Source organism: Musca domestica, unplaced genomic scaffold (genome assembly GCF_030504385.1).
Source record: "Musca domestica strain aabys unplaced genomic scaffold, Musca_domestica.polishedcontigs.V.1.1 16, whole genome shotgun sequence".
In the NCBI taxonomy this organism is placed as follows: Eukaryota; Metazoa; Arthropoda; class Insecta; order Diptera; family Muscidae; genus Musca; species Musca domestica.
In genome coordinates, this window is record NW_026712219.1 from 37,085 (window position 1) to 59,663 (window position 22,579).

At 35.2% G+C, this 22,579-nt stretch overlaps 4 protein-coding genes across 4 annotated transcripts; 2 read left to right on the top strand and 2 right to left on the bottom strand.

Annotated features, from left to right (window-relative positions):
• Positions 1–1,017: 1,017 nt before the first annotated feature.
• LOC101888399 (SH3 domain-containing protein Dlish) lies at positions 1,018–4,259 on the top strand. The gene is made up of 3 exons (XM_011294462.3): positions 1,018–1,252; positions 1,427–2,424; positions 3,979–4,259. The coding sequence occupies exons 1-3, from the start codon at positions 1,207–1,209 to the stop codon at positions 4,141–4,143; spliced, it is 1,209 nt and encodes a 402-aa protein (XP_011292764.2). The 5' UTR covers positions 1,018–1,206; the 3' UTR covers positions 4,144–4,259.
• A 93-nt stretch (positions 4,260–4,352) lies between these two features.
• Positions 4,353–10,306, bottom strand: LOC131801354 (uncharacterized). The gene is made up of 3 exons (XM_059119908.1): positions 8,754–10,306; positions 8,219–8,355; positions 4,353–5,134 (listed from the first exon to the last, which is right to left on the bottom strand). Exons 1-3 carry the CDS (start codon positions 9,909–9,911, stop codon positions 5,098–5,100), a joined length of 1,332 nt encoding a protein of 443 aa, XP_058975891.1. The 5' UTR covers positions 9,912–10,306; the 3' UTR covers positions 4,353–5,097.
• A 1,188-nt stretch (positions 10,307–11,494) lies between these two features.
• LOC101888566 (RNA-binding protein 8A) lies at positions 11,495–12,431 on the top strand. The gene is made up of 2 exons (XM_005175581.4): positions 11,495–11,655; positions 11,716–12,431. The coding sequence occupies exons 1-2, from the start codon at positions 11,595–11,597 to the stop codon at positions 12,153–12,155; spliced, it is 501 nt and encodes a 166-aa protein (XP_005175638.1). The 5' UTR covers positions 11,495–11,594; the 3' UTR covers positions 12,156–12,431.
• Positions 12,432–12,655: 224 nt separating this feature from the next.
• Positions 12,656–15,211, bottom strand: LOC101888744 (protein SDA1 homolog). The gene is made up of 2 exons (XM_005175582.4): positions 14,928–15,211; positions 12,656–14,867 (listed from the first exon to the last, which is right to left on the bottom strand). Exons 1-2 carry the CDS (start codon positions 15,117–15,119, stop codon positions 12,810–12,812), a joined length of 2,250 nt encoding a protein of 749 aa, XP_005175639.2. The 5' UTR covers positions 15,120–15,211; the 3' UTR covers positions 12,656–12,809.
• Positions 15,212–22,579: the final 7,368 nt, after the last annotated feature.

A 22,579-nucleotide genomic window follows, 5' to 3' on the forward strand; every position in this document is an offset into this window, starting at 1 on the left:
GTTGCCAAAAATGGAAGAACTGAACTTGGTTGACATGTGGTTTCAACAAGATGGCGCTACATGCCACACAGCTCGCGATTCTATGGCCATTTTGAGGGAAAACTTCGGAGAACAATTCATCTCAAGAAATGGACCGGTAAGTTGGCCACCAAGATCATGCGATTTGACTCCTTTAGACTATTTTTTGTGGGGCTACGTCAAGTCTAAAGTCTACAGAAATAAGCCAGCAACTATTCCAGCTTTGGAAGACAACATTTCCGAAGAAATTCGGGCTATTCCGGCCGAAATGCTCGAAAAAGTTGCCCAAAATTGGACTTTCCGAATGGACCACCTAAGACGCAGCCGCGGTCAACATTTAAATGAAATTATCTTCAAAAAGTAAATGTCATGGACCAATCTAACGTTTCAAATAAAGAACCGATGAGATTTTGCAAATTTTATGCGTTTTTTTAAAAAAAAAGTTATCAAGCTCTTAAAAAATCACTCTTTAAAATGCCTATAACCCAAGGCATAATTATCTGAAAATTGATCATCAAATGTGAAAGAGGGAGGTACATGTAGATTTAAAACTCCAATACACGTGTCTTCTACTTTTAACTCAGGTTTCACAATCTACCGAGTTTTACCTGTAATCACGCTTTGTTTTGTCCATTGTTTTAAAATAAAATTAACGATTTTTTAAGCCAGGATTTTGGGACCACAGCCTCTATTCACAATACCAAGATATGAGAAATGCTGCATATTTATGTTTTACTAGATTTAGTTTAGTAAGTCTCCCAGAAAATCTGTTACATGTTCTTGACATACTTCGGAAAATATCTTTCGTTAAAAGTGATTTCCTTTGTTTTGCAACGACATCTTGTTTCACTTGCAAAAACTAAATTTGTAGATGCTGTAACTCACCGAGAGAACTTGATCTCCTCAGAAATCTCTCTCTCTCTCTCTCTCTCTCTCTCTCTCTCTCTCTCTGCATACTACCAGCTGTTTCACAACAAATCAACAAATCTCAGTGGCGATGATGTGAATAGGGTGCATGGCAATAAACCAAAAATAGAAGCAAACAAACACATTTTGGTGGAAAAATGGAATAAAAACACAAATTGAATAAATTTAATGACAAAAGAAAAACAAATTTTATTTGGCATACATTTCAGTGGCATTTGAATTCAATTAAAAAAATAAAATATATAAACAAAAACAACAACTATGGCATTTTTGTGTCCAGTGCGTATGAGGCGTGACAAAAAGAAAGGTATAGATACTAACAAAGTGTAGTTTTCCAAGTGTTTAGGAAGTTTTGATTTGAAGACTATTAAATGATTTAAGGAACAAAACAAAGGACCTAAGACCCAAACTTGAAAAGTTGTCAAGCAAACAAAAGACTTAAGCAACGAACGTAAACTAATTTCCTTCTTTTTTCCAACAGCCACCAATGCAAACATTGAACGTGATTTACCCTTGCCTGGCGGTGTTACTGTTGGCCTAGGTCGCATCACTGGTTCTTCCAGTATTGAAACATTGGTCAGGGTGGGCATTGAAAAGGAACATGGCTTGAGTCCCGATTCCAAAATGGTTGTCCTACACGACTTCACACCCTGTGTGGACGATGAGTTGGAGGTAAAACGTGGCCAAGTGGTCAACATACTCTATCGTGAAAATGATTGGGTCTATGTCATTGGTGAAGATTCGCGGCAAGAGGGCTTTATACCCTACTCCTATTGTGCGCCCTACAATACCCAGTTAGCTGATATGGCCATTAAAAAGAAACTACCGCGTGGCGAAGGTGGTGGTGGTAGTGGCGCTGGGGAGCATAGTGAAACCATACCTTTGATCCAATCCAATGACAATGCCAAACTGGATTTAATTGAAGAGGTCAACAACGCCCAGGCGGCATTGAAAAATGCCGTGGCTGAACTCAACTCCCCACTTCTAATGGATGCCGGAGAGTGTACCCCTTTCCACAAGGAACCGAATGGTCGTTATATTGTTCTCTACACTTTTATTGCACGCGATGAAAATGATTTATCTGTGGAGAGGGGAGAATTTGTGACACTCCTAAATCGTGATGACAGCGATTGGTTTTGGATTGTTCGCAGCGATGGCCAGGAGGGCTTTGTGCCCTCAGCATTTATATATCCAGCTGATAGTGTGCTCCAAACACAACAGAAACTGATGGAAAATTCCCTTAGTAAATCAAATGGACAAATATCAACGGGTTCAGGTGCGGCCCAGGGTAATTTGAATTCCTTAAGCCAACCCGTAACCATGCCAAGTGCTAACACAAATGGTGGTGTTGAGAATACCTTGCAGCCAACCCAGCAGCAGCAACAACAGACACAGCAAAATTCCCAGAATTCTACGGCACAAATTCCCGCCGATGATGTTCGTTATGGCACGGAGCTGGTCATGCTTTATGATTATAAGGTAAAAGCGGAAATTTTTTTTTTGGAAAATTCTTTCAGTTTATTTTTTGTTTACCTCAGAATCGAGTTTGTTAAACAAATCCTGAAGTTCCCAGAAAAAAGTAGATTTTCTCAATAGAAAGAGATAGCAAAATAGTATGTTTTTATAGAAACCAATTCTCTGGGATTTGTTTGGGAAATAAAACTTTGTTCTTGAGGGCTATTATTTTTCTACAGAAAAAATTTTCAGACCCTGAAAAGTGTTTCTTTTTTAAAGAATCCTTGAATCCAGAAATAAAATTTTAGACAAAAGTGAAGTTTTTTATTTTTTTTAAATATCTAATTTTAAGAAAAATATTTCTCCGAATTGCTCAAAATCTAATGGGTTTTCAATAGAGAATATCGGATCCCAGGAGCAGAAGATTATTTCCTTCCTTATTTTGGGAAATTCTTTCAGTTAATGACGAAATATTTTGACTTCTAAGGGTGATTTTTCCCTGAGAATCGATGGTTTTTTATACCCTCCACGATTCTATGGAGGGTATACTAACTTTGTCTTTCCGTTTGTAACTCCTCGAAATATTCATAATAGACCCTACCCTAGAATATATATACTTTATTCTGGATCAGCGTAAAATTCTAAGACGATCTATGAGGCGATGTCCGTCCGTCTGTTGTAATCACGCTATCATTCGAACGAATTGAGATAGAAGGCTAAAAAGTATGCAGGCCCACATCTCCGTATAGCCTCCGGAGACGGTACCTCCCGGTAATCCGTAATTTCATGATTTTTGCGACATTATACACCGTAGTTGTAACAAATTTTGCATTTGAAGTTCGTAATTGACACTACAGCCTATGGCAAAAATGTCGTTGCAGGTCCACGTCTTCGTATAGTCCCCATATAACGGTTTTAATTTAAGTGGTAGTTTTCTGAATTTTTTTTTTAATTTTTCAATTTCTTTCGAAATTGTGGAAGTTCTGCCCGGCCGAACTTAGCTGCTTTTTACTTGTTAAACAAATCATAAAGTTCGGAACTTCGAAAAAGTAAATTTTCTCAATAGAAAGAAGACTCCGGAATATTGAGTTTTTATAGAAACCAATCCACTGGGATTTATTTGGTCCTCCGTTCTCTGTTCTTAAGGACTTTTATACAGAAAAAATCAGATCCTCAGAAGAAATTTATTTTTAAAGTATCCTTGCATCCATAGAAATATTTTTTTACAGACCAAAATGAACTTTTTTAAACATTTTTTAAGGAAATAAAATATTTCTCGGAACATAATAATTCCATGTATTCAAAATTGGTTCTCAAGAAATAACAATTTTGAAGTAAAACATATCAGAATCAGAAGATTATTTCCTATAAAGAAAATATTCCTCTGGGGCCAAGAAATTGTGTTATTGGGTAACATTCTGACTTTGTAGGTTCTAGTTTTTTATCAGAATAATATTTTTGAGATCTAAAAAATAGATTTTTTTTTTATAAAAATCTGGCACTTTTCTCGTTCTTACATAGGGAAGAATGATCACTTTCCTCAAACAAATTTTAAAATTTCGCATTGCTTGTTTTCAGGCCCAGGCTCCCGACGATTTGAGTGTGAGACGCGGTGATTGGATATATGCTGATCTAAATAATCAAACAGTCGATGGTTGGCTATGGTCTTATGCCCCGAAGACAAGAAAATATGGATTTATTCCAAAAGCCTATGCTAGGCCACCTGCCATGACAAGCCTTTAAAATTGTATTCCAAAAAAAAACGTACAATATAATTGCATTTCTTTTAATTACTATTTCATTTTTGAGTAATACTTTTATTAATAATATTTTGCAGCTAAATATATATTAAAAAAATATATCATTTGTGTACAATTTGTTGATGTTTTTTTTTCTCTTATGCATGCGAGCAGTAAATAGTCTTTCGAGTACGAAATTTACATACATACATCTTTATGTTTGTTTTTTGGATATAAGGTCACTTTTATTTTTTGTTTGTTTATTGCTCTAATATATATTGTTTATCTTTCTTTCACTCTTGCACAACTTAAGTTTAAATTTACTAATTACAAATTACAAAAATATTAAAATTAGTCTTAATGTAATTACAGGTTACTGATGGTGTATACAGAAGATTCAATGTTGCAGAAAAACAAATACATAGTTGATTATTTTCCTTCCAAGCAAATACTTTTAAATATAAAAAATAGGATAACTTTGTTTTGAGAATAATTTGGTTCTTTACACAAAGTTGGATATTTTCGAGATAGCAATGAAAAGAAATATAGCTACCTACATACATATATAAAGAAAATACTACCAATTTATTTGCAATGTATATAGTAGTAGCATATAATATCACTTATATATTTGTTTTTTTTTTTTTTTTTTATTAAACTAAAGAGAAAAAGGAAGCTAAATGCTTTTTGTATAGGGTTTCCTTTTGTGTGTGGTGAAGATATACTAAAAGAATTATGCTCAACATAATTTGTTTGTATATCAAAAACCAAGTTTTCCTCTTAACAAAATGAAGTATTTGTAGACACCGTTTTGCTTCTTCACCTTTTACAATCACTTTGGGTGGTTTTAAAATAGGGGCCCAAAGTTAGCTGGCATCCTTTTTTTCATCAAATTATAACTAAAAATTGTGTGTTTATGTTTGTGGGATTCAGTGTTATGTATTTCTTGCTCCTATTCTTAGGCATTTCCATTTGTGGGATTTATATTTAGGGTGCTGCAAAACAAAAAGTAAAATTATTAATAACAAATTTTAAATTTTTTTATGTCAATTAAAAAGCACAGAAGATTCCTCAAATATATTCTACCTATAGGAGAACTATGAAAAATCTTTATCCTATGAAAGACCCTATAAAACTTGTTTTTTTGAAGACACCTTAAGGTATCTCATAGCGGACCTCTGAAGGGTCTTCTATAAAGGGATGATGAATTGTGAAAGCTATAGCATTCGTATAAGACCATCAATCAATAGAAGGATTCTAAATTATTTTTCGTGCACAGAAAACATATGAAAGGTATTATATCCATAAAAGACATCTCAATGACATTCTAATCTTGGAATGCCCCCAAAAATATTAAGGACCCAAAAAAAAAATAAAAAAATTAAAAAATTCGGTTTTGCCGACAGATGTGTACCCTCAGCTAATGTTCGTTGATTTGCGCTATTATTACTCAAAATGTTGACAACCTATGAGGAGGTTCCGAAGCTCTTAGGCTAATATAAATTTTACAACGTGACATATTTGGAATATATCAAATCAATTTGGACTAAGGGGAATGTTGAATTGAAGGCTGAAATAGTTGTATGTGGAACATTTAAAGAAAATCGAACATTTATTTTCAAGTTTATGTGAATAACACAAAATTAAAACTTTAACCTTTTTTGGGGAAAGTAACAGACGGATTGTGCCCATAAATTCCATATTCACATTAGATTTCTGAGTAATACAGGGTTGCACATATTCATGTCACATCGCTTAATGACATACCGCGTTTGAAGCGTCAGTCCAAGCAGATTTTTACCATGAACCAATACACGCCACGCGAGCGCTTTGAAATAGTTGAAATTTACATTCAACAGAAGAAGTCAATTGTGAAAACTCAACGTGCTTTTAAAACATTAAGAAATGTGAGAAGTGCGCCTTCTAAGGGACCGTAAATAAGCAAAATTGCGGTTTTTACGCCACTGAAAATCCTCAGGAGATTCAAGAAGTTCATGACGAAAAAGTCACAGTTTGGTGCAGCGTTAGTGCGAAAAAGGTCTTTGGGCCGTTTTTCTTCCAAAATGAAAATGGCCATGCTGTTACCATCAACGAGGAGCGTTATCGCGACATGATGACCAATTTTGTGATGCCAATTATTCGTCGAAAGCGTATGAGGCAGTTCTGGTTTCAACAAGACGGCGCTCCACCGCACACAAGTCGCATAACAAAACATGGGTCCGTCGAATATGGACAACCCTGTATTTAGATAAACTATATTTTGAAAAGAATCCCTGACTTGTTTCGTAAGCAATAAGAGACGTATGTATTAATAATTTTGACCCTTTTTGTGAGGGAGGTGCCAGAAAGGATGGACTCATATCTATCATCTTCACACCAGGACCTGCGTTAATAGAAATATTGGGATGTGAAATCTGAACTTGTATGCTTATTTCGCATTTTATGAGCTTCATAATTATTCAATATATTAACCCGTTGCGATGAAGGTACCAGAAGCAGTGGACCGATATATTCCCTCTTCTACCTAGATCTTGTGTTGATAGAAATATTGAGATGTGCCGAATTTGAAAGGAATCGGATGCTAATTTCACGCTTTAGAGTTTCATTGTTACTCAAAAATTTGACCCGACCCAGGGAGGTACTAGAAGGAGTGCTCCGTTCTATCCAATCTTCATGTCAGATCTTATGTGGGTAAAAAGATAGAGTTGTGCGAAATTTGAGGAGATTTTTAATATATTTTTTTTTTTACATTTTAAACAATTATAATTATTAAAAATTTCGACCCTTGGTGAGGGAGGTACTTGATGGAGTGGACCGAAAGTGTTCATTTCCACACATTACCTAACACTGATTAAAACATTAGAATTTGCAAAGTTTGCACAAAATTCTAGTTCTAAAAGGAAAACTATTTTTTATGAAAATTTTGACAGGAAGGAGGGGCCGTGTTAAATATCTCCGAACTCGATCTAAGTTTGATAATATAACAATTGGACCAAAAACTGATACTCCTTTCGACATTCTGGCGCGCATGCCGGACAGACGGACGGACGGAGATCTATTAAAAATGTCCTGAAACGGATTTGGCCCAAGAGAACTAGGTTCTAAAACCGTTATTTCACATCAAATGATGTATAGCACATGTAGCCCTATGACTGAGGGTATGAAAACGAAAGGTCTATTTTCCATAAAAAAAATAACCTTAAAAGGCTCTCATCCCATAAAAGGGCTTTTCAAATATCTTTTCCCTACAAAATACGACATAATTACTTCTTTCCATAAAAAAAACCTCTACAAATTCTTATCCCCATAGAAAAAGAGATCAAAAATAACAGTTATTAATTGAAGACCTCAAGAATATATATTCTGGCCCTTGAAGACCTCTAATCGGCCTTTAACCTGTAAAAGACCTCTGAAAAGGGGTCCTATTACGCAAGGTATTTTATTCAGAGAAGACCTCCAAAAGCTATAGATATTTTATGTTCAGAGAGGGAATTTAAAAAGGCATCTACCCATAATAGACCTTTAGGAGGTCTACCATTCACAAATAGAACAATAAAGTGTTTTTAAACCGTATTTTATATACATATTCGAACGAAGATTTTTAAATAGTCTATACTAATGGAACAACCTAAAAAAACAATAAAAGGCATTATTTCTAAACAAGACTAGTTAGAGGTATTTTATACATATAATATCCATTACATTTAGAAATCCTCTAAGAGGTCCTAAAATGTCTGAACAGTAACAATTTCGGTATATGTATCAATAAGAACCTCGAGAATGTTTTCTATCTATAGAAACCTCTACAAGGTTTTTGTCCATGGACGACCTCGAGCCTATTTTTTTTTTCACAAAATATCTTCTATCCATAAAACCCTTTGAGTTCTATAGATGATACCCCTGTGAAAGCTCGTTTATGGGCAGAAAGCATTCTAAACGTCATAATATGTTAGAGGACCCCGAAAATTCGTCTATAAACAGATGAACATCTAGTGAACTTCTTAGAGTGAATCCTTTTGAAAAAAATTGTAATCAAAAAAATGTATTCAAAAAATATATATATAGTCAGTTCTACATACCTTAGCATATCTTTCAATTGCTCCTTCTCCTGATGGACATCACGCAATTTCTGCTGTAGCTGTAATATCAAATCATTTTTATTGTTTATTTGCATTTTTAAATGAGCAATTGTTTCCTCTTGTGCTTCGAATATTGCCTGCCAAATAAAAAGTAGAATAGATAAGGAAATTGATTATTAAGTGCGAAAACAAACAATTAGCTATCAAAATCTAGTGTTAAGCCGGCTGGCTGATAAAACAAATAGACACCAGCAGTGTATGACGAATACATTTCGTTACAAAATAAATGGTATGTTTTGTAAAACAAATATCAGAGGCAGCTGGCCCACACTACCAATTAGCATCACGCATACTCATGTGATTGTGGTTAGCAAAATTACTGATAGCTTGCTAAGAACAGAAAAAGGCTTAGACACAATTCTGGAGGATTTAGAGTACAGTTTTGAAATGACTTCAATTACAGACACTGCTTGTTAATATATTATCGTTAAAATTAAATTAAGGTACTCTTTAAAAAAAATAAATTATCCCTTACCCTACACTCTTCCATGGATTCGGAATATGATGGCGGTTCGTCTAAACAGAAAAACTCCCTCACCAATTGGCATTTTCTCAATTCCTCTTTGCTCATGATGGAGTTGACAAACATTTGCAGGCCTTGTATGCGATTATCCAAAAACACTGAATTGAAATTATCACCGAAAATCTTTTTGCGCGGTAAATTCAGCGTTAGATGAGGAAATGATTGCTTCAACTTGGTATTGAGACGTACAAAATCGGTATAGCGTCTTAGGACCAACCAGCAATCATTTGTATGAGGATTTTCCACACGCAATTTGTAGACAGTGAAACGGGCTCTTTCCTCCATGACCTCATAACCAATGATGGGTATACGCAGTATACTATTTGGATCAACGGGTGGAACTGTATGACCCAATCCGCTGATCGATGAGGAAGTCATTTCACTTGTGGACATTGAATTTGTACGTTGGTTTCTCTTGTAATTGCCCTCACTCATGCGTCTTTGCGAGGGAACACCTCCCCCACCACCGCCACTGGAGCACAGTACATCGATGTGATGGTGTGATGAAGAGGCATATGACGATTGGGTTAGGTCACGATGGGATCTTGCACCACTTAACATGCTTGTGTTAGATTGTTGCGCCTGACGTGGTATTATTGCCGATTGTGACAAACGTTTGGCGTTGTTGTTGTTGTTATTTGTATTACTGGCAGTAGAAGCTTGATAGCTGTGTGTGGAAATGGTTTTGAGACAGACCTCCGATTTGGCATTCAGCAAAGCACCTTGTTTTAATTGATTTTGGCTACTCAGCAGCTTATCGATATCCCCCTCGGACTTGGTTCTTACCAAACGGGCGGCCTCCAAACGTCTCAATGTTTCCGAAGGTTCACCAAATTCCGGGTTCGATTGCGTTAAACGTCCCAGTAATTTGTGTTGTTGCCTTAGATTACTCAGCGAATGGTTGTTGTGTTTTTTAATCGACGTTTGCAAGGAACCCCCTTCGCCAGCCGTTGTACGGCTCACTACACCTTGCTGCTGCTGCTGTTGTTGTTGCGCACCCTTAATTGTTTTGGTCAGTTTTCGAAACAAACTTGTCCTTCCGTTTGCTGCACTCGCAGCAGAAGGGGGCAACAATTGATTCTCGCGCTTTTTGATAGCGCGCAAAGACATTTGGTATCAATGCCCCAAAGGAAACTTCCAGGCGGAGGAAGCTACGTTGCGGAACTAATATTTGCAAAAATTAGAAATTTGCATAAATAATGTGATGTTGTTGGTTACGACGACGATGTTTTATGATGACGGCATCCACCACACTCTTGAACTCTTGAGTGTCATCCAAAACAAAAAGAAAACTCAAACCACTACGGATATTTTTATAATTTTTGGAAACACAACCGTAATTGCAATTACAAACAAAAACTTGAGACGTTTAAAAACGCATTGGAGAAAAAAATTAACACAAAACGAAAAAAATAAATAAAAACCAAAAAAAAAACTATTTCTATGCTTGCTTTGTTGGTAGACGTTATTTGTTTTCTTTTCTACTAGAGAATAGTGTGGGCCAGAGAATAAGAAGCAAGTCGATTGAGAAACGGCGCCGTCGTGTACTTCTTTATTTTAGACGCCGCCACCAATTTTGTCGGCTCATAACGAAGCTTCAAAAAAGCGCTCCATTTTGTTTTAAAACAGTTCTAAAAAAATTCTTCCCAAATTGTATTAAGAAAGTTTAAGGGGAAAAAATGTAAAAAATATACGCGAACGGGTAATTCCTTTTGTGTTTTTATTTTTGAAAAATATGTTAATAATAATGACAGAAAGTTCAATGATGAAATGAAAAGCAAGGGAACTAATGAGGATTGGTGGCACTTTCCGAAACTTAGGTATTCCCTGCCGTACCCCTGGTAAACATTACCATCGTTCTCCACTAATAAACAAACGTTGTTTTTTATAACAACAATAATGGGGTTATGCCTAAATTTTTTGCAACAACAAAAGAAACAAATATTATTTATTTTTCCTTTATTATATCGAAATAAACTCCAAAACTAGGAGATTCTAACAGGATCAGCAACAGAGCAAACGTTTTTAGTTTTTTATTATTATAGGTCCGTGGCCAGTCGTACGTTTTTTCAGCCAAAAATGACCATGGTGTTGTATATTCAGGCCGAAATCACGATTTAAGCTTTGATCAGTTTCACCCTTTTGGGCCTAGTTGTCAGATCAGGGATGGGAAATTGTAAAATATCTTAAATCAGAGTTGTAATTAATCCCAGTTGTAGTAAAACTTACGTTTTATCCAATTCAGCCTCTTTACGAAATCTATATATACTCGAAATATATATACTTTTCCCATTCGAAAAAAAATTAGATTTGGAACTCATTTTTGAGTTACCGACTAAAATCAGTAACATTTTACAGTAAATTATCATAAAAGCTTTCCATACTATATAATGGGAGAAAAAATAATTCAAGAATTATTATTAGATTATTCTTCAAAATGTTTATCCAAACCTTCCCTGCTTAAAGCAAAATTAATGATGTAGTCTCATATTAATATGTCCAATTCATGTGTCATGTTCTACAATTGAGAAATTATAGTTTTTTAATTAACAAATTATTTTCTCATTCTCTGTAGCACACCTAACGAAATTGATCTATCACCGAGCCACTTAAAATACATTTTTTGCCGCAAACAAAAATTTTGTAACGCCGATGAGTTGACATAAGCCGTACGCCGTTGTCGCCTACGTTAGCCAACCAAATTGATGCCGACTCGTGTTTTTTTAATTTTCATAGTTGTCGATTGCATTTTCCCATTTTGAAAAGGAATCAAGTCATTTTTAAAACAAAACTATGGCCGACGTTTTGGATATTGATAATGCCGAAGAGTTTGAAGTAGATGAGGATGGTGATCGTAAGTTAATCTTTTAATAAAGACCACAAACCGTGTTCTAAACAACAACTTTCTTTTTAGAGGGAATCGTACGTCTCAAAGAGAAGGCAAAACACCGCAAAGGCAGAGGTTTTGGCAGTGAAACCACAACGCGTGAAACAATTCATCAATATGAACGTGTACGTCATGAGGATGACGATGAACTTGAGCCCGGCCCACAACGTTCAGTGGAGGGTTGGATTCTGTTTGTAACTAATATCCACGAAGAAGCCCAGGAGGATGAAATACAAGAGAAATTCTGTGATTTCGGTGACATCAAAAATATTCACTTGAATTTGGATCGGCGAACGGGTTTCTCCAAGGGCTATGCTTTGGTCGAATTCGAAACACACAAACAAGCCTTGGCCGCAAAAGATGCTTTAAATGGTGCAGAGATAATGGGTCAAGCTATACAGGTCGATTGGTGCTTTGTTAAGGGTCCCAAACGTTTGAAGAAATCATCAGAAAAAAGGCGTCGTTGAAAAGAGGAATCGAATCACAGGATTAACGGCAATTTTATGACTAAAACTGTATTTTACATTAATATTTAAGACTTTTGCATTCACTCAACTCTGGTAAAAAAAGTTCATGCATCTACATATATAAGTGAACCATTGCAAATATCGTAAATATAGTTAAATTATAAAAACGATGAAGAGACGCTACAATGAATTTTGAACAAATATTAACATTTTGTAATGTTATATGTACCTACAAAAGAAAAAAAAAATAAAATGAAGCTCAGATAACACCATGTACTCGGAAATGTTTTGTTGAACCTGGTTTCTTCCTCTTAAATGCATTCATACATTTCGTCAATTTTCCGATTTGAACATATACATATTTCTCATCTGTCTCTAAGTATTTAGAACTAAAAGGAATATTTCCCACTACTGCGGAAATAGAAGGAAGCTAATTTTAGAAAATTAATTTAGAATTTACAATAACTTTTTCAGACCTTCCCAAATAAAATCCAAAACAATTAAGATAAATATAAAAAATATTTATTTCTTAAAAATTGTAATTTTTATAACTTACAGTCAAACTTTTCGTATCTACTAATAGATAGCCAATCATTTCAAAATCAACTATTAGTACAATTATATCTAAAAAAAATATGTAGGTACCTATCCACTTTATTTCATTTTCTTTATGTGCAACAAATGTTTACGCATAGCCTGCTGTTTATCACGGAAACTCTTCTTGACCTTCGAGCGGGCTTTGTAACGCATCATCACAAAGTTCTTGTGTTTTTGTTTTTCACGATTCGTTTTGGAACAATTCTCATTTTGTCTACCGTCTTTCCAGCCGAATTTCTCACGGTCTGTTCGGCCACTGCATACTGTTTCTAAACGACTTTCCTTGTCGTGTTTACGTTTCTTATAGATCATTTCAATATTGTCCAGTTTAACGAATTCTTGACGATCCTTCTCCAAGGGACGTTTGCGGGCATTCGTTACAGTTTTCTTTAGATTGGCTATGTTGATCCGTTTAAAGTCTTCGTCCGTGAATATACGGGTTAAGGCCAATTCTTGTGCTGCCTCTTTTTCACTCAAAATTTTAGCTTCTGACTTTTGGGATTTTTTCGAAGCTTTCGATGTGTTCGATGATATGGAGTTCTTACGGGAAACATTCTTATTTTTCGGCTCATTTGGATTTTTCTCTTTCTTATCTGAGTCTTCCTTATTTTCTTCGTTGTCCGAATCCTCATCTTCTTCCTCGTCATCTTCATCATCGTCCTCCTCATCGTTTTCACTGTCACATTCCTCGCCATTATCTTCATCATCATCTACATCTTCATCATCATCTACATCATCATCACCCTCTTCGCCATCATCCGACAATTCTTCCCCATCATCTGACACATCTACCCATCCACCATCATTGGAATCGGTGTCATCATCATCACTGCCCAAATCGATGGTCTTAGATGATTTTAACAAAGCCTCGGCACCAGGTATAGTCTCATGCACCTCCACCTGGCCATATGCCTTGGGCTTGTGTTCAGCCTGAGCCTCGGTTAAACGACCTCTATCCTTTTTATGTAACAATGCTGGCAATTGTTCTCTGTACAACATAATCAAGGAACGTGCTGCCATCATGACGGATTTTTCTTTGTATGCTTTGTACATGGCTAAATCCCGCAGTAAATCTTCACCCATGGCTAATGGACATCTTTGACAAATCTCACGTGTGGCGTTCAAGCCAATGGCCATCACATCAGAAGAATTGCGTTCGGTGATGAAATTATTTGCTATAGTCTTTAGTATTGGTTCTATAACATCACCAGGAACCAAAGGATGGGAGGCTTGGGCAGCAAATTGCAAAATACGAGTCACCTGTCTCTGATGGGGCTGAATAAAACGGGTAATGTAGGGATAGTAAGAAAACAGGAACAACTCGTGAATACCAATAAGACGTGAAATGACATCCAAATGCATCAACTTCACTTCAAAACGTTCATTGTTGTTCTGTAACTGCTTGAACAATCCTTCGGCCAGACCCTGCGGATTGTGTATCAGATGTATGGCCGAGAAATTGAAGGCAGGTGCATTCTTCTTTTTCTTTTGAGCCTTGACAGCTTGCTTCTTTAACTGCTCCAATTGCTTCTTACGTTTTTTGGTCTTCTTATTTACACGACTTTGTAGCAGAGCACCCTTCAAATCGACTTCATTTTCACTATCTGAATCATCGGAACCCTTGTCTTCATCATCGTGTCCCAAAAAGAATTTCAATGAAGCAACCAACACTTTGGTGATTTTGGAAAAACATCCAACTGTGGCAATTACGTTCACAGTCTTCTCGTCATTCCAAATGTTCTTTTTGTACAGATCTATCATAATATCCACAGACATTTTGGCCGCCTTGGGATTAGCATCTTTCAACATGGAGTACATGAAATTTTGTAGACTAGAATTTAGTTTCATATCCTTATGTTTGGCATTCATATTCTTGATATCGGTTATTATGTGATTTTGTAAAAATATACGTAAATGTTTGTCCGGACAACGTAAAAGTTGGAAGAATAGCTCCAATAAATCCAGGGCAGGGATGAGATTTTTATTGCGCAGCAATATCAAAGCCTTAACAAAGCAATTACGCATTGCCGGATCCAGGGTAGTGGCATGGTTTTTTAAGAGATCCACCAAATGTTGTGGAAACTGGAGACACACCTCCGGATAGCATTGGGCCACCTGCAAAGTAACTCTTTTTGTAAAACGATTTTATATTGGGATATCCTTTCATCCACATACCTGGGCTATAAACATAACCAGCTCATCCAGAGATTTGTTCTCCTCTGTTGGATTGAGGGCAAATACTTCCAAACTACTGAGGAAGTGGCGATACTGTTGTTGAAACTCATCTTTATAGGACTCGGGATCGCGTTTTATTAAATTCTGCAGCTGCGGCAAATTGTCCGGCAACTGATTATTGTGCCGTACCATATTTAATAATATTCCACAACAATTTTAATGAAAAACAAGTTAAGTAAGGAAAGATATAAGTGGCGAGTAGTGCCCAAAACAACGGACACGTTTTTTATGTTAGGTATCCCAAAATCGAAATTGACATTTAATGGTGCCGTCAGCTGGGCTGATGCGATTACCTAGTACATCTAATGTAACAGGTAACCGCATCGGGGAATTGCTACAACCATGGTAGAATTACAAGGTAACCCTTTCAGGCCAGCTGGTATCAATTTGATATGTCAAAAAATTGTTGTAATTTGAATTCGCCTTCATTTACACATAAGAAAATTGTTGCATGATTTCAAACTTTAACAATGCTATTGATAGAAAATCGAGATTTTACGTTTTTATAGAGTATGAGGGAAAAAGTGTATATTCAACATATGGTAGGCATAGGTAATATGTAGATCTAAAATTCGTGGATATTTGAAATAAGTGAAACAGGGAATCAATTTCATTTAGGAAATAAACCGATACATGGAATTTCATCATCTTATTTGTACGGATCAACTATGTTATACACTATAGGGCTTCAACAGTGAAAGGTGAATGATGGTAGCATGTCACTACAGCGAGAAAGCTGACGATGTAGCAAAAGAAAAAAGGGTACACCCCAGAACCACCACAAAACCTAATTTTAAAGCATCAAAAATAATTTTCCGGATATTTCCTTTAAAGAACATTATCGCTGTTGAATATGAAATCAACGTTGCCAACGTTACCAAGACTGCATGCTGTGTAAGGATGATGAAGAGATAACAACGATTGGACATCTATTATCGCAAATGTCCTTCGTTGGCGCGCTGGAGACTACAATCACTCCATTTCCAGTCTGTGATTTTCAAAAATGTTGTATTGAACGTGCTATAATCAAATCAAGATGCAGCGGCTTCAGCATTACTTTCAATCGATGTTGGAAGTTTTGAATATTTGCTTTTGTAATAGAAAAAACAACAATTTTGAAAATTTTTAATTCAATATTTTGATTGGAAAAATAATTTGCCCCAAATTTTGTACTTCAAATCAATTCGCCCTGACTACAACTTAGACATATCAAGTTTCCAAAAAAGTTGCTTTGTTGTAATTTTCGCCTATGTTGCTACCTGGTATTTCTACCATGGCTACAACAAAGCAACTTTTGTGGTCCCCTCAAATGTCAAAATTGGCATCTAAGGCGAAAAACATAGATTCGCCATGACATTTATAGGTTGCGGCAAATTTGTTTCAACCAATCAGAAACGAGGTGTTTGTTTACATTTTATTTTGTGTGCCTCTCGTCGTAAACGAACGTCGCAATAAAAGTTTTTATTGTAAAACAAATAAGAGTAAAATAAGTATTAATTGTAGTATTGTAATATTTTTTAAACCAAGAAACTTATAATGACTATATTTTACAGGTTTATACCGAAAGTTTTCCGGAACTGCAAATGACAAGAATCGAATTCTTGCACTACTTCCCGTGATGTGCTTTGGGAATCTTAGATGTTGAGGCTAACTTAATTCTTAAAGCTGCACTCCATTCTAACCTCCTTCCTTCATTTTCTTTTAATTTTTTTACTGGTTTCACTCTTAACTTGCTCTTAAATTATTTGAAATATTATAAAAAGGTACTTTTAGGGAAGACAACATAAACAAATTTGTTGTTGCATTCATTGAGGGCGAATTCTTCATTACAACAATTTGTTTTGACATTTAATGGTGCCGTCAGCTGGGCTGATGCGATTACCTAGTACATAAAAAGGAACTTTTAGGGAAGACAACATAAACAAATTTGTTGTTGCATTCATTGAGGGCGAATTCTTCATTACAACAATTTGTTTTGACATTTAATGGTGCCGTCAGCTGGGCTGATGCGATTACCTAGTACATCTACCATGATCCAAGTATAAGGTCCCCCTTCCAGCTCAGCTGATTACCAGACGATCTATCAATTAAATTTGAATTCGCTGCAACAAAAACAAAATTCAAAACGATGGTAGAAGAATACAGGTAATCGCATTGCATAGCTGCTGGGGCAATGAACTGTCAAACCAATTTTTAAGTTAAAAATTTAAAATGAAAAATTATTGCAATGCTTGGGAACATTAATATGTCAAAATTGTTAAAATGTTTTGTCAAAAATAAGTAAATTTTTATACGTTTTCTAATACGAGGTTGTTATGATATGCAATTTTTACAAATATCAACAATTTTTCGTTTAACATTTTTAATTTCAAATTCGGTTTGACGGTTCATTGTCCCAGCTGTTGCGTCGATGCCCCTACCTGTATTTTTGTACCATGTGTTATACATACAAAAAATGACAACAAACATATTTGCCACAAAATTCTTCTTATTTTCGCCTCAAGCATGAATTTTGACATTTCATCTGGTAAAATAACAGCTGTTTTTAGATTAATTCGCTCGAAGGAAGACCTTATAATTGGGCCATGACATCTACCTTGCTAGCATGGTACAATGATATCAAGGTAGGGCTATGATACCATATGATTTTAATTTTTTTTTATTTTCTTGGCCTAATATGTCATCTTTTTTGTTTATGTATGTGTTTTCTTTTCAATAACAAAAAAATTGTTCAAAAAACTTTCAAATTCGGGTGTTTTCAAAATGTTCATTTCAACGCATGCATCGACAAAATCTAGAGTTTTTGTAGCGAAATAATCCTTTAGATATATATAGTATATGATTTTGAAAAGAAGTGTTGACCTTTCATTCAGTTATCGCGGTTTTCAATTATTTATTCAAAATAAATGCAACAAGTTGTTTGATTTTTTATTGTTGTGATACTAATTCTGACATTACAAGCCAAACAGGTAGACCTCTATACTTGCAATTTTTTTAAAGTTGACCTACCTTCTCTTCATTGTACCATGCTTGCTAGTACATCTACCTTGCAAGTACGTATGTTGGGGAACGTCTGAAAAAGAAGAAGCATATATGTCGGTTATTAATTCTGAATCCACACAGGGTCCATCGAGTGGATGCTCGAAAATTTGAAATAAAAAATATTTCCTTTATGAAAGCCCAGGAGAATCTACGAGTAAGTTTTTCGCCAGAGCCTCTTTAGCGAAAACAGGGGCCACCATGTGTGGGCGAGGTTGAAATTTGGAAAGGAGAGGCTTTGTGTACAAAAGTTTTGTATTCGCTTCACTTTCCCATATAACCCCCATCTATAACTAGAAAATAAATATATGTATTAAAAACATTAAAACAGTAAAAATTCTAAATACTACAACTACGGCTATATATACAAAAGTACAAAAAAAGATACGTTTCAAACCATTGTTACGTACGTTTCGTATATTTCTGATTATCTGCTCTATTGTGACTTATTTAAAAGATTTTAAAAAAAATATTCCAATAAGCCAACAGAGAGCCCCTAATCATCATTTTGTAGGTAAACGCAACTCGAAAAACAAGCAGCAAATGCTCAATATGCACGATAAACCAAATATCAGACAGACGTAAACGGAACAACCAAACCAAACGTATCAATCGGACAAATAAAGGCTAATGAGTGGCAAAAGAAGATACTGTTATACGTTAGACATTTTAATGTATTAGTAAAAAAAAAAAGCGCAAAGCGAGGCTTCTAACGTGCGTCTTGTTTTTGTATCAAATGAAAACAAATCAAGTGGCTTGTATTATTAAAAAAGACGTTACGCGTTAAAGCACTTTTCGGACCAAAATAATGTTCTGTCAATAGATCTGATTAGTTTAATAACACAATCGGATCTAGATTTAACATTAATAAGATCATTAAAAGCAGGTCTACCACCGCAACGTTTCCTAATTTCTCCAAAGTCATACGCTATGCCATCATTGACACAGTGTTTAGGTTTAATCCCTTCATACTCCAGCAATAGAGACGTCATTGTTTCCAATGATTGCTGAAGCATAAAAGGTATGTTGCCGCACTCAACAAATTGCAAAAAAATATGGATCTATAAGCTATTGCGCACGCCTCATTTTTATCATTATTTATGAAATTGTTCGTGCAAAGCTCTACAATTGGTATTATACCAGCAAATAATTTTTTGGTTGCCTCTACCATTACTTGCTCGGTTTCCGAAAATATATCACTGTCAAGAGCGGCAAGCACGTTTCTGTTAAAAATAGCTGCCGCTCTATCCACTGGCTTATTTTCGTATGAATACGATTTGTAGTAGCTTGTTGCAAAAAGAGTTTTTTGCAATTGCGAACAAGTAATATTACTAGCATCTAAATCGTTTTTAGACTCAAAAATTTTGAAAATTAGTGCGGGAGAAGCGACGTCTATCTGTTTGCCCAACCTGCTTTTAATAAAAACTTGATTGTCTAAAAAGTAATTTAATAAATTAGTTAGCAAGTGGGGAATATCGAACATACAATGTAAAGTATCTTCTGAATTTGGAGGAAAGCACAGACGATTTGGTCCAAGGTAGCCGCGATATTGCTGGAAGAATTGAACATGAACAGTATGTCTATCGCAAATTAGTGAAACTATTTTCAATGATAGTCCCTTTAGCCCAACGAGTACTTCTCAAAGTACACCTTCCAGTACCGAAATGCTATATTCCCGTGTTAGTAAAAAGCCTAATAGTATCCTCCACTCGTTACATAACCCACTAAGCTGCAGTCCTAAAGAATATGTAACGACATTACTGTCCGTGTCAGTAACTTTTAATGAATCAAATTGGATTGCACACGTACGTTCCTGTTCAGTCATCCCTTCAAGAATAGTGTGCAAATTTTCTTTAACATCATCGTCAAATCCCACGAGAGTTGGTTTCGTTTGCCAACTTAGAAAACTTTCGGTGCTGGGGAGAGCAAATTTAAACTTATCTATCATGTATTCATAATTTTCTTTTGATAGAAGTTGAAGGTGTTGTACTACATCTAACTGCTCAGGTGTGTACGAGGGTGTTGAGTCATTTGTGATGACGCGAGCAAATGCTATACTGGCTTTACTTGCCTCCTTCCCTGGGAAAATTCCATTTGCTAGGAGAAACTCAACTTTTTCTTCAAGTGCCGCCACTTTCGCAAGTTAAAGTTCATTTTCTCTTTGCAAACAGATATCTTTGTTTATACTTGATTCTTCTTCTTCTACTACACTACTTATATTATTATTAATTTCTAAATTTTCTACATTTACTTCACATTTGAACTCATCAATACCTAACCTCTCATTAGAAACGATTCCCTCAACATTGTTTCCAAAATTAACACCTATAAATTATATAAATTGTTAGGTGTTCATAACAGTTAGTACAGTTAGTGATAAATAAGAAACATGCAACGGTATACATTATTGTTAAATATAGGTGTTATATATACAATTATACATCATATGAAATATTCATAGCGTCGCACAGAGCGATGAAATCACAACATTTAATTGAAAAATAAAATTGATTAATTGAAAAATAAAATTCGTCTTTTGGAATAAATACTTTTAAAAATTTCAAAGTCATACCAAAGACCTTAAATGGTAAAGACTAGACAAATTGCATTGTGAGCAAATGGTTTGTGTCTACAATACAAGAGTAACAGCTCATTACAGAGGCAGGCATGTTAGTATTGTTAATATATCATAACAACAGACGTATTTTTACAGGGTTATTCATATTGTCTCTGTCTTGTCCTATCTTTGGCCATACGTTGTTTAGTTTTACAGTGACAAAGTTTAGAAATATTTCACTTCATCACAAGAAGAAGTATTTTATATAGTATTTTTATTTTATTATTTTAATTGGGACGTATCATATAATTAATTTCTATACCCCCAACCATGGTACAATGATATCAAGGTAGGGCAGAACTACCATATGATTTCAATTTTTTTATTTTCTTGGCTTAATATGTCATCTTTATTTGTTTATGTATGTGTTTTTCTTTCAATAAAAAAAATTGTTCAGAAAATATTCAAATTTGGGTGTTTTCAAAATGTTTATTTCAACGTATGCATCGACAAAATCTAGAGTTTTCGTAGCGAAATATTCCTTCAGAGATATATAGTACATGGTTTTGAAAAGAAGTGTTGACCTTTCATTCAGTTATCGCGTTTTTTCAATTATTTATTCAAAATAAATGCAACAAGTTGTTTGATTTTTTTATTGTTTTGATACTAATTCTGACAGTACAAGCCAAACAGGTAGACCTCTATACTTGCAATTTTTTCAAAGTTGACCTACCTTCTCTTCATTGTACCATGCCCCCAACCATATGTATATCCTATATGATCCTACCTTTAAGACCTTAAAACATAATTTGCAAATGCAAATATTTTTTGATAACCTTTCAGACATTCCTTGGCAAAGCGTTGCTTATGTTGGTTGCTAGTAGTATTTTATAATTCAGTCATAATTTAGAATAGCTAGAAGAGCTAGTTATGCAACACTGTCTAAAAAGAACTTACCTTCATCAGCTACCAATGTGGGCAAATACAAAACTGGCATTCCATAAGATGAAAGCTGTACCGGATATGTTTTTTCTAGAAAACATATTCTGTTTGAAATGCCTACCGCATATTCGAGACGTCTTTTTTGTTGGCATACCATGTTTTTCTAATAGAATTGTCTTCCATGCATCCTTTATGCCATGCATACTTATTTCCTGGGGGCAAAATCTAATGAGCACTGTAGAATTCTAGACATAATGGAACATCTAAAATGGAAAAACAAAACAACCAGTAATTTATGGAAATATGGAGATAACACATTTACAAATCGATTTGTATCAAGGGGTGCTTGCAGATCCGGGTATACACGGCACGGATTCAATACGGATTATACATTAATTAATTAAGATAAAGCACTTAATTGAATCATTTCCCAGGCATAGCCTGAGTGTAAACCGAAACCGGCAGAAGAGGCAGATGGACTGGATTGGCACTGCGCAATTTCTTTCTTTTATTTTCTAACTTAATATACTTTCTTATTACACTTCCACTTCAATTGGTGGGTCTAATTGGACCTTTGACCACAAATTCCACCAATTAGATATTGGGGATATTTGGTATTGATTTAATGTCTCTGTCTCTGTCAATATACATACATACATACACGATAGGATTATTAGGATTATTATAATTATTATAATTTAAAGTTCTAAAGACTAAATATGCCGAAGCATTTGTATCTTTTAAATTCGGACTTGTATTGCCCATTTGATATATATGTGGGAGCTATATCCAAATCGGAACCGATCTCGATAAAATTTGGCAAAGATATTTGTGAGCTGTATTTGAACATTTCTCTGAATATCGTTGTTACGGAGTGCATATTACGGCTGTGGGTAACAAATGACAAATCGGATGAACAATATATGGGAGCTAAAGCTATATCTAAATCGATCTTCACCAAATTTGACGTACTTGTTTGTGGGAGTTATTTAGTCGGAATCGGTTGAAGATATATATGGGAACTACAACTAAATTTGCAAGATTTGGTTTTTTG